General features: G+C 38.7%; 1 protein-coding gene across 1 annotated transcript; it reads right to left on the bottom strand.

The window, feature by feature from the left end:
- Positions 1 to 5,365: 5,365 nt before the first annotated feature.
- On the bottom strand, positions 5,366 to 9,970 carry irf8 (interferon regulatory factor 8). The gene is made up of 9 exons (XM_032518446.1): positions 9,811 to 9,970; positions 9,453 to 9,660; positions 8,809 to 8,992; positions 8,098 to 8,198; positions 7,748 to 7,805; positions 7,287 to 7,334; positions 6,729 to 7,118; positions 6,436 to 6,551; positions 5,366 to 6,297 (listed from the first exon to the last, which is right to left on the bottom strand). The coding sequence occupies exons 2-9, from the start codon at positions 9,621 to 9,623 to the stop codon at positions 6,100 to 6,102; spliced, it is 1,266 nt and encodes a 421-aa protein (XP_032374337.1). The 5' UTR covers positions 9,624 to 9,660; positions 9,811 to 9,970; the 3' UTR covers positions 5,366 to 6,099.
- Positions 9,971 to 12,691: the final 2,721 nt, after the last annotated feature.

Genomic DNA, 12,691 nt, shown 5'->3' with positions numbered 1-12,691 from the left:
GTGTGTGTGTGTGTGTGTGTGTGTGTGTGTGTGTGTGTGTGTGTGTGTGTGTGTGTGTGTGTGTGTGTGTGTGTATGTGTGTGTGTGTGTGTGTGTGTGGTTAGGTGGCTTTCTCCCTGCGTCCCAGGATGTGGGCTCCCCGTCCACCTGTCTCTCCACTCACAGTGTCCTCAGTGCTCTCCCAGTTCCTCTCTGGATGCCTATTCTCATCTCACCCACACTAATTCCAAACCAGCGTTCTCCCCAGAGACACCACCAACGCCTTCAACACTCGCATAACACAACCTGTTCATGGTAAATCACTCAGTCCAACTTCCCAAAAGTGTATCACACTCTGGCTCCATATGCATATCTATACTCATTGTAGAAGAAAAAGAGATATGCATTATGGGAATAGAGATATGTATATTGAACCAGAGTGTGTGACACCACGATGTTCCTTGCACATATATTTTTCTCACCAAGCACAACATGAATGAGGCCTTTAATTACAGGCATTAAATGAAAGACTTTTAGATTTAAATCAAACCACACTATATACTAAACCACAAATAACAAAACAATGCATTTTATTATGGTAATTTAAATCAAGTTAAATTCAAGCTGATACATGCGGAAAACAACAGCTGCTTAACTGAAAGCCCAGTGTTAAGGCTGCAGCCAAAAACACAGGGACACAGCTTAAAAGGACTGAGGAGTCAGCAATAAAGACAAATCAGGAAATCTATCTAAATTTGAAGTTATTCTCTTTTTTGGCTAGATTTCCTTGAAGCGCTGTTCTTCACGAAATAGGTGCTGCTTCCTATAAGTGGCTACTGTACAACACAGTATATTGAAATGTTATTGAGCAGATGGCCATGATTACGTATGGGGGCAACATAAGTTCTGTTTGTTGCTCGTTTCTAATGATTTATTGTGGGAAGCCTCAGACGCCACAAAGAGATGTTGCAATACAAAGAGAACCACATTGCAGACATTGGAAATGTGACAGAAAAAACACTGTTAGCAGAAATGCACACAAGCATGTGCCTCCTCTTCCTACTGCACTCCATGCAGAGCTGGGAAAAAATAACATCTTGCTCTTAAGTAAAAATGTAAATACCACAATACAATACAAAGTTTAAAAGTGTTACTGTGTTACTACTAATTTTAACATAAGAAAAACTCTTGCACCATTTTTAATTAGACAAAAGTATAAGAAGTAAAGGCTTGTGAAAATGGTTCTTACTCCATAGTCCTTCCTGTGTCTGCTGACATTCTCACTCTTCTCAGAAACATTCACATCTGCACTCCGTGTTTGACCAGGAGAAAAATATCATCGTGTAAAAAGTATAGTATTTCAATTCTCTCTTCACCATGTTTTGCGAGCTTGCTGAAACTAGTACATGAATATTAATGACTTTGTTGTGGATTGTCTCCCTGTGGTGTTTGGAACATCCTTCTGTTATGTTTAATAAAATATAGCTAAAACGTTTAAAGGAGCATGTTGACATTTTGGTAAACCCAGTTATTCATTTTATCTTCAAGAGTTAGACCAATGTACGTCTGTATGGTAATACGAAGCTACTGCCAAAAGATTGGCTTAGCACAAAGACTGAAAACAAGGGACGGCAGCTAGCGTGGCCTTGACCAAAGGTAAGAAAATCCACCTTCTAACAACTCTAAAGCTCAACAATTGACAAGTTGTGTCTCCTTTGTTTAATCTGCACAAAAGTGTAAAAAAAGGAATTCCTTTTTTTGATTTTGTTATTTTTGGACAGAGCCTGGCTAGTTAGCTAAGCTAAGTGGCTGCTGGCTGTATCTTAATGTTTGGCAAACAGACATGAAAGTGGTATCGATCTTCTCATCTAACTCTTGGCAAGAAGGTGACTGAATCCCAAAATATACTTCAGAAATAACTGTCATACCAATTTGTTTATACAGCATTTCTTTTAATAATAAAGTGTTTATCACTTGAGTAAACAACACAAATGCTCAAATAATTAGACAACAAAGTAGAAAACACAGACTTTAACTGTAAAAAAGTAAGAAGCATTCAAAAACCAAATCCAAAACAGGGTAATTCAATTTCCCAATTAAATAATATTTACCTAATTAAAGGGATGGTTCAGCATTTTGGACATAAGACCTTATTTCCAAGTAAGCCGGTGTGTTTTTTAACAGTTTCATCTAGTCCCTCCAGTTGCAGAGTTCACTGGTGCAATGTGCTCTGCTTCTGTAGCAATGAGTGACAGCAGCAGGTAAATGAACTTGCGTGATTATCATATGAACCGGCTTTCTCGGTTGCCTAGGTAATCACTCTGCCGCTGCTGTAGCCTGTGCCACCAGCTACAGAGAACAAAGTACAACTATTCCAATGCGATGCAAGGGTAGTTTTATTTCAAACATTATTCTATCAACAGACATTTATTTATTGATAGTCTGGCGTTATAATTTATTTGCGTTTGATGTACTGTGGAGTGGTTTTAAATGGCAGGCTAGCAGATACTGTTGACTAGCGCTAGCCTAGCACCAGCAAACTCTGCAACTGGAAGGACTGGATGAAAAGTGTTGAAAACATTCTCCACGGATATAAAACACACTGGCTAACTTGGAAATAAAGTTGTATGTCCAAAATTCTGAACAACCCCTCTAAGTAGACCCTTAACAGACCCAGTCTCTTTCTCTTTTCGTTTTTTTCAAATAATCCATAAACTAAGGTTCTAGGATTGTTGATATATATCCCAGATTACATACATGGTATTTATGAGTATCACAAATGCATCATGGCAATTCAGTCTCAGACTTGCTATTGGGATGGGGGGGGGGGGGGGTTAGAGTCAGTTTCCTGTGACAGTTTTTGAAGTAAGTTCCTGTTCTGTGGAACTCAGACAGAACTCCCCTGTATAGATACACCACACACCACACAAACACACACACGCACACACACACACACACAGTCAGCCGCAATATTCCACCTGGGTTTTTATTCAGTCAACCATTTATTAAATATTCTAATTTAAGTGAAAGGTTTAATCCAGAGATGTCATATGACTGTTTTCACTATGTGATGTGTGTGAGTCATCACAGCAAACCTATTCTCCCATCAATACAGCAAAAAAAACTGATTGAAAGAGCCCCCCAGACCTGTATCCTCCAAATTATGTTGATAAGCAATTCAATTTATCATATGGGGCTACAAGTATTATTTCTTATTTAAGGGTTTGTATACATTTTATAGACATTTAGCATTTATATGGCACTATTTGTTTTTTTATATTTGCATACATTTATTTTAACCCCTACATGCATACAGTCAATTTCCACTGAGAGATTTTTTTGGATTTCACCTTACATTAGTTATTCACTGCATTTGTGGCAGCATCTACAATGACCATAAGAAACCCATGTCTGAAACTGAAAATGTTTCTGTTTTTTTGTGTGTTGTGTGTGCGGTGTGTGTGTGTGTGCAGGCGTGCGTTCGTGCGTGCGAACTTGTCTACATAATGTTTAATTCAAAACTGTTGTGCACACTTCCCTGCCAATATTTCCCTTATCTATCTAGTTTGACATTTGAGATGACACTGCCATCTGCCCCCTGATCTTTATGACCGACTGTGTGAGACATAGGAGGAGAAGAAGAAGGCATGTTGTTGTGTCATTGTTAATCATTTGGCAAGTTGGTCACTTCTCTTCCTGTCCTTTCTCTGTTACTCAGCAGGGAAATGGAGGGGTTGTCCGAGACTTTCCCTGCCTTAGGTAGATTACGTTCTTCTTCCAGTAGCTCATACTCCATAGGGAGTTGGGTTGGGAACCGGAAGGTCACTGGTTCAAGCCCCCGTGTGGACCAAAAGGTAGGGAGTGTGGATTGGTGGCTGGAGAGATGCCACTTCACCTACTGGGCCTTGCCAGGTGCTGTTGAGCAAGGCACCGTACCCCCCCACCCGCTCAGGGCGCTGGTTCAGCTGGCAGCCCGCTCACTCTGACATCTCTCCATTAGTGCATGTGTAGATCCTGAGCATGTGTGTGTGCAGTTCAGGACTGTGTGTGATTACTGACAAAGTGTGGACACAGAGTGTAAATTGTAATTTCCCCATTGGGGATCAATAAACAGAAAAAAATTAAAATTAAATTAAATTAAAATTAGTTTCAGACAGTGTTTGATGTTTCATCATTCCTGAGCCGGAGTAAAAAACAGTTTGTGTTCATAGTAAATGATAGTCTCAGAGTTTCCTCCAAACTGCAAAGTACTTTGTTGTTGTTACAAGAACTAAATGCCTAAATATTTTCCTGATAATGTGAAAAGATGTTTTAAACTTTTGAAATTTTTCAATTCAATCTTTAGTAATTCCTGATTGTCCCAGACAAAGTTATATCATAATTTTGAATGTCTGCAGAAATTGTAGCTTCATGTGAAATGTGCTCTAACCTCTTCAACCCTGCAGAAATATGTATTGTGTGCAACCAAGCATTTTTCAAACCATAAGAGTTACATTTCAAATTCTAATCCAGATCCTAAATATCTATCAAGATTCTTAATGAGTTGGACTCAATTATGAGGGTGCAATTATGCACAAGACATCTAGAAGGTTATACTTGTAATTCAAACAGTATTTCAGATTTGAATGTTTCATCCAGCATGTTATAAAGTCACTCAAGCACTGAAACAAGCAGACAGAAAATATACTGTATAGAGAATTACTTGTTTTTCAATTTCTCTATTTCCCACCTGACATGCACCAATGGTTTGTACTAATTTCACTTGGGTTTTATAGACTCCAAGCTGCAGAGACTTTGCATTTTTTTACTTCAATTGATGTCCAAGTAATGATATCCTTGTGTGGCTATGCAGTTACAGTAGAAGTGCTGAGCCGGGCGCCCGGGTTGCACAGTTGGTGGAGCGGGCACCAATGCATAGAGGTCTGCTTCTCGACACAGCTGGCCCAGGGTTTAACTCTGGCCTGCGGCCCTTTGCTGTGTCCTTCCCCCTCTTTCGCCCCTTACATGTCTTCTGCAGTCCTGTACAAATAAGGGCCTAAAATGCCCCCCAAAAAAATCTTTGAAAATAAATGCAGAGCCAAGTACATAGTTCCACACATAGATTCTAATAATGGACAAATAGATTAAATGGTTACGATAGCTGTCAGGTTAGGTTAACATCTAAAAGGCTATTGTATTCTTTGGATAATTGTTGACAGACATTTAAGCTGTGGTTAGTGAGCTAAAACAAGGTCCTAACATTTATGAGACCAATTTAAAGAGTTGGGAGTGCAAACAGGTTGCAACAATGTAGCAGTTACCATGCATTTCTGCATAGGTCACTTTTGCAATAATGCAATAATCAAAATAAAATAAACAACAATATGATTATATAAAGACAAGCAAGTGTAGTTCAGCACAAACTTTACTAAAAATGCAGTTTATAAAAACAGTATGATAGTAAAACCTATCTGTAATTTAATGCCACATTGCATTTAAAATTCAATGCAATCTTTTATCAATCCATCAACTTGTAAAAAATAGAAAAATATCTGACAAAATATTCATTTGGTCATCACATAAGAAATCAACTCAACTGCGAAAACAAAAAAGCTGCATGTCAAAATAAAATTCAGCTTTGAGAACTAAATTGAATATATATAACTGTTGTCATACTGCACAGATGTCATTACATACAGTATATATGAGAAATATTTGTTAAAAAAGTCACCAAAATGGATCTGTTCTTAAGGCTTGGCAAAACTTGTGTATAACATACAACAACATAATACCACTTTTTTCTCTCGAGCTAGATGATAACACTCATAATAGAAAAGCAGAAGTTAGACGCAGAGATTGTATTAGCGCTGTACATAAGAGAAACATAAACATTACTGATATACAAAATATTAGGGACATCTTAATACTGAGCTGCAGCTTAAAAGTCTTACTGTAAAAGATCTGCTCCTGCTGTGATTGGTATACTTAAAAAAAAAAAAAAAAAAGTAACTGTGATACTGGCATTTACCCAAATTCACCTTGTCAGTGTATGTCAGGAAAGTAAGGAATGTCCCTAATATGTTGTACATTGAGTCTGGTACATGCTGTAGAGCTCCAGGCAGGTGTGTTGCTGCTCACAGTTCAGGCAGTGATGGACATGTTGTCTCTGTAGCAGGCTGGCCTCTGGGGGCCGCTGTAGCTGCACAAGTCCTGGTAGATGCGGGCCATCTGGTCACTGGCCAGATTATCACACATCTCCAGGTTAGGGTTGTTGCAGTAGGGCTGGGAGCGCCGCATGTTCACTGCCTCCAACAGATGCTGGCAGTTCACCACAGTGATCTGCCATTTGGGAGAGGACACAGAAAGATGTGTTTTTACTGTCAACACTTCATTCATGTAGGTTAAAAAACTATTGATTTTGGTTGCTCAATAAGTAAACTTTTTAAATGTCCCACGTGTTAACTTGATTGATCTTACCTGCACAATGATCAGTTTGCTCTTGGCATTGCTGAGATCATGGAGCTCTTCTCCGAAACAAAGAGTCACTGTTGGATCAGGAGCAGGAAACTGACCCTCTTGGTACAGCTGTAGAGCTGGAACATACAAAGTATGTGAACAGCTGTTTAGACAATCTTTGCAAGTTAGCAATCCTCCATCAGGATGTTGCTTGCTGTAAGCATCAAAAAGAAATGTATGTGTTTTGCATTGATTTTGACTCTTCTGAGCTTTTAAAATAACTGAATAGAGACTGAAAATACATAGAGGCTCACCGTGGATAAACTTTCCAGTGTCAAAAATCTTGACTACAGCATCTCTTTCAAGTTTACAAGGCATGGGGCTGTATTGTGAGCCCACTTCTCCCAGCCCACTCCAGAAGACACGGCTCTGGCACAGCCTTTTGATGAAGATGCCCTCTTGGTTGGCACGGACCAGTACACCTCTCTCCAGGTGGCCCAGGAGCTTGCGTGTGACATGGCGCTGGCGGTCGTACTCAATGTGCTCAGCCGGAGGAAAATGTACACTCTGCATGCTGTCTGAACTGTATAGGGCGCCACGGCCAAGGTGCTCTGGGGCGATCCGGCAGCCTTCAGGATGAGTAACCGGTGTGGTCTGCATCAACTTTCCTCCATAGTAGAAACTGATCATCATCTGGGAGAAAGCTGGAGAATAGAACATTTGTTGAGCTTTGTAAATGAAAACGGATGGCAAGTATCAAAAAATATATAGCCTGCACGTTATAATCAATTTGTGTTATGATCGCTGTTGATGCTTAACTAAGGATCTGAGGTGATTTCGACGCTTTCATGAATAATAATATAACTGAATACCTGAGGTGAGATTGCCTGATGGCAAAGGGTCCTGATGCAAGGGAAAAGCTGTGAAATACAGGAAGAAGAGATGAGTTAAGGGCCTTATTACCACAGTGTCATGTCATTATTTTGCTGCATCATCAGAAATAATATTTCTCTAGCACGATCTCAAAAAGAAATAATCCTCTTAGTCAGCAAACTTCAACAGGATGTTAGTCAATTCTTCCATTGCAGAATTCAACAGACAAGCAAATAACCTCTATTTAGAACTCTCAATCACAGGAGCATGTCAATGAGCTTTCCACTGTGGTTATTTTCAAAGACATAAAATCTCATACCTCTCAAAGACGAAACAGTCTTACTTGAGAAGTGTGACAAAAGGCAGAGGTACGCCTGGGCAGGCTTCTAGCCACAACACTGACTGAACAGCTTCATTTAGTCAGAGGAGTATGTGTTGTATGTATAAAAGGTTGTCTTACCATTAATGCTGCCCGGGGACCAATACTCTGGACTGGCCTGGATACTACAGCCTTCCTCCTGCAAAAAGACAATGTCATAAGCTGCTGACAACAAAGCCCCTTTGAACACTTCACACAGTAATGCAGAGCAAGTGGGAGCGTGGGCATGCTCGGTGCAACAAGTGTTGGAGGAGACAGCACAGTGTGATAATCAGAAAAAAAAGTGACACAAAAGCTGCGTGGCAATTAAGGCAAAGTGCATCTTGCAACAGATGGGGAGAGGGGAAAGGGGAGAGGGGAAAGGGGAGAGGGGAGAGAAAGAGGTAAGGAATATGGTTTAATAAATGGTTTTAAGTGAGAGGTATTATCACCTCTTTAATGAGCTCCTCTATCTCTGCAGGGCTGCAGTCCATGTCAGTGATATCACCAGAGCTGGTGGTAGTTGCCATGACCATCACTGAGACTTTACCATCTGTAAGTGAAAAAATAATTCATTGTTTATGGTACAAACCTGTAACTTCTTTTTTTAATTGCTAATAATTGCATGGAGAAATTATATCCCGCAACATGCATTGCACTGGAAATTCAAATGATAGCATTACGTAAAAATATCTGTTAAAGCAGGGATCTTTAATTTTTGAAGTTTTTTCAAAAATGAAAAAGTCTTAACATGAATCTAACATATTATTAGCAAATATAATAAATCCCTACTGTTTACTGGCCTGTAGGTAAGGTAGTCACTAAGGCCATCTACTGAGTAGATATAATTTGCGTAGAAGATAGATTCATACTAAGGATTCACTGTGCATGTATGTTTAACATTGAAACATGATTTATAAAACCATGGCAACAATATTAGGCTATTTTAATACCTTAGTATTATATGCAAAAAACATATGTATAGAGGTTTTAGGTCACCCTACATGTTATTGTAGGCCCAATCAAATATGCAATTAATTTTAAAGAATTTATGAAGCAGGGGGGTCCCCGCTCGTCACAGGGGGTCCTTGGCTTAAAAAGCGTTGAAGACCCCTGTGAATAAAAATGCTGTCTTTCATGGCATTAATTGTTCAAAAACTCACGCTTCTGCTCTTCCTCTGGTACAATGCGATAGACTTTATAGGGCTCAGAGATGTCTAGCTGCGACCTTTCTGTCACCTCCTCAAAGTCGGGGCTTTTATTCAGGGCACAGCGGAGTCTGGTCTTCCATGTTGCAGGCTCAGCCTTGTCCCCCTCTTTAAACTTGCCTTTAAACACAGCCCAGGCCTGTGGAGGGAAACCCACATGTTAAAGATGGTATTCTAATGGAGTAAAGTTGGATGCTTCAAGACAAAATGTGAAAATGATCCTTTATTTTTCAACTTTTAGAAAGAAAGAAAAAAAGAAATCAAAATCTGATTTACAATAGTGACAATAATTGGCAATTGTTGGCAATTTAACATTTAAAATTTTAGTGTGAAAATAGCACTGATGTTAGACTATAGCTTTATTACTATTTAAACAAAAAAATTGGTTAAATTTCATTGAAGTTAAGTTGCATATGCTATAAACACATGATAGCAATGCCCTTTAAATGTCTAAATGATAGTTTCCATTCGGCCACAAAAGAACTAGACTTAAAAAAAGTTCTTGACTTATCCATCAAGATTCAGTTGCCTGTAAAGTTTAGTGCCAAAAACTCCATCTAGTTATCTGACCATGGGGCTTCGTGAGAGTGCTGTCAAACCTTAAAAATGGATGCGTCTACTTCTTGGTTGTAATCTTGTTTCCCTGCGTGTTTCCATGGAATTCGGAACATAGTGCGGCTGTCATCCTCCCACTGCAGTCCAGAGTACTGCCCGCTCTGGATCTGCTCCACCAGCCACTGCTTCAGTCTCCGACCTCCCGGGTTAGACATCACGATGGAGAATTTTTTTTGGATTGTTCCCTTGTACCTAAATAAGGAGGATTCCATTCATGAAAGTATGTCAAATATAGTTTTTATGTACTCTTGTCTAAGGTAGTATCATATTTAATCGAACCGTTTAAATTGTTCTCTAAAGCTTTCGCCCGTTAGGGTAGAAATCAAAAGTAAAAGCACTTACAGTTTAACAAGCGGTTGAGCTCTTTGCCCTGCTTGGGATATCCTGCGATGTTGACGGATGGCTCACTGTCAGCTTTAATCAAGGGAGTTCTCCCTGACATATGCCTATATGACTTGATTGTGCTCCGTGTCATGAATGAAAAAGCTGGGAGATGATTTGACAACGCCACCTCCCTCTGACCAATGACTGCGTTGAAGCTTCAGTATGCCGGCCCATTCCGGAAGTGTTTTTCTCTTAACTGCGGGTATTTACAAGAAATGGCCTGACACAAGCGATGGTTGTAAAGTTGCTGCCCACGCGCAAAGCTACGCTGAATAAACCCGGAGAGTCACAAGTTACCTTGAGCTGTGGGGGATTTCTGGGCTCCAGACAAAGGTAGCCTAATGCGTCCCTCAAGCGCCCACTCAGTACTGATGAGAAACATAAAAAATGTTCTCGAGCATTACAGTAGCCTACTGTTTGTATTTTGGTGAAGTTGATTCCACAAGTCCTCTGAGAGATATCCGTTACTACTACAACTATTACTCCTACTACTAATAATAATAATGTAAACTATGATGGTGATAAGTAGGAAACTCGATAGGCTGAATAATATCTGGTTTTAGGATCAAAATGATTTCACAGTGGGCTAAGTAACAAAGCCACGTTATATTTCTTTACACTATCTTCATGGTTATCTAATAAAGGACATTAAACCAAATGATTAACTAAGAAAACTTATTTTCTAATTTGTCAAAAAATACCTGGAAATAAGACTCATTCATCTTGATTAAATTATCTTATTAAAATATTTATTATATGAACTTTTTCATTATGAAATGATAATTAAACTAACCGAACAGATGAAACTGTCTTTATTATTTCAACGGGATGTCCTTCCAGTAGCCAATTTACTTTTGCTAAGTTCACAGTAAGTCTGAATGTATGCTTTCTGCTAAGTAAACACCACCTCTCTGGATGCCCTGCCAGGAATGAGCCTGAAGTCTGAACATCCGGACCACAGTAAACCCTATGAACAATCACTCTTTTCAGCCATGAAAGATAAACAAGCACATATAGGTAGGGGTATTATACAAATAAACTAAATTTCAATTTAAGGTAATTTCAATCAAAGAGTGGGGTTGCATCCTACTGTTCTATTTCCCCTAACCCAGAATTCAGTTCTAAGGAAGCAATGATGTATTCTTTGGAAGAGTTTATGATAGCATGTTGATGCTCTTCAGAAAGTGAAAACCCTGAGGAGGCATTTCTAATAAATTTCAGTAGTCTTGATGTGTCGCTTTACACATCACAGGCCCAAAGACCCACAGGACTAATTTGGAACCATGGTCATGTGGGACATGTTTGAAGTATGAAAACATATGAATTGTTATATTGATGTATTGATTTGTCTTACTGTATAATGCCTTTTATGTAAATAGTGTTACTTGTGATTAAGAGCTATTTAAATAGTAATCTTTCCCTAATAAACAACTGGTGATCAATATAATCTGCAAATAATAAATCTGTAATTTTAAAATTCTCAGGTAATCCATATTTTTCATTAAATACTGTTTTAACTTCACTTTTACAGTTTCATCCCTAATTTCTCATATACTGGTTTGTTGTCATGTCTCAGGGGTAACACCTCCAACTTTTACATTTAAAAACATTGAAATCACGGTGTATAAGCATGTAGTTTTGAATCCTTGATGATTATTGTCTGGTAGTAAAATATGTACCACACTGTATATTTTCATGAAGCTGCACAATAAGCGTCTAAGGTGCATTAGCAGGTGATCTGCTGAGTAAAACCCAGAAACCTTTCAAATCGTGAATGCAGACTGAAATTTAAGAAAAGCTATTCTGTGTTTTAATAGTGCGGTTATCAAGCTGCCTCATGAGACAAGCAGCTTATCTAGAGGTGAGCTGTGCAATACAATACTAACCACATTTATAGTAATTTCTTTTATTTACACACAGAGTGTTGATAGTACATATTTATTAGCATTACCATAGTTTTTGTCATTCACTGGATTAGAAAATACAATCAAAAAACACCATAAATACACAAAACAGTTAACTGTACCCATGAATGTATAACACACTTTATGTATAAACCAGCTTTGTCACAATAAAAAGGTAAAATCAGAGCATTAGTAAAATCAGGAAGACAGCAGAGATTCTTCATACGTAGTAATAGCTTTACTCAGCAATACTTAATGTAGCTTCCCAATTCAACCTGCTATGTATAACTTTAACAAACATTTTACCCCTTTTGAAATGTATTCCATGTTTTTTCCCCCTGGCTTATCTTTTTTGGACAAACTATAGAGGGTTTGTCTGTTGTACTGTTTTTTGTTTTGTTCTCTCAGCCTGATAAGAGAGATAACTCAGCAAGAGGTTTGTTGGCTAGGACAGAGTTGTGCGAACTGACAGAACCAACTCACAGCTTTTCCTTCACCACTGCCCACCAATAGGAATTGACATTAAGTCACTAAATTCCACTGTTGGTGCTAGATTGGTACTTTGCACATATACAGTGGTGTGAAAAAGTGTTTGCCCCCTTCCTCATTTCCTGTTCCTTTGCATGTTTGTCACACTTAAGTGTTTCAAACATCAAACCAATTTAAACAATAGTCAAGGACAACACAAGTAAACACAAAATGCAATTTGTAAATGAAGGTGTTTATTATTAAAAGGTGAAAAAAAATCCAAACCATCATGGCCCTGTGTGAAAAAGTGATTGCCCCCCTTGTTAAAACATACTATAACTGTGGTTGTCCACACTTGAGATCAATTTCTCTAGCCACACAAACACTTTTTCACACCACTGTAGTGTGTCGACAACTTGAAATCTTCTTCAAATATGAAACAAAAATTACCAACTGGAATAAGAGAA

Source organism: Etheostoma spectabile, chromosome 1 (assembly GCF_008692095.1).
Source record: "Etheostoma spectabile isolate EspeVRDwgs_2016 chromosome 1, UIUC_Espe_1.0, whole genome shotgun sequence".
NCBI classification, from domain to species: Eukaryota; Metazoa; Chordata; class Actinopteri; order Perciformes; family Percidae; genus Etheostoma; species Etheostoma spectabile.
The sequence above is the reverse complement of the archived record's forward strand: the minus strand, read 5'-3'. Positions and strand labels throughout refer to the sequence as shown.

Excerpts from the sequence above, each read along its gene's own strand:
- irf8 (XM_032518446.1), bottom strand. The coding sequence starts at position 9,623 with ATGTCTAACCCGGGAGGTCGGAGACTGAAGCAGTGGCTGGTGGAGCAG. Across the intron at positions 8,199-8,808 it reads ACCAGAGGAAGAGCAGAAGC|ATGGTAAAGTCTCAGTGATG; the intron begins GTGAGTTTTTGA and ends TTTCACTTACAG. Across the intron at positions 6,298-6,435 it reads GCAAACTGATCATTGTGCAG|ATCACTGTGGTGAACTGCCA; the intron begins GTAAGATCAATC and ends CCCAAATGGCAG.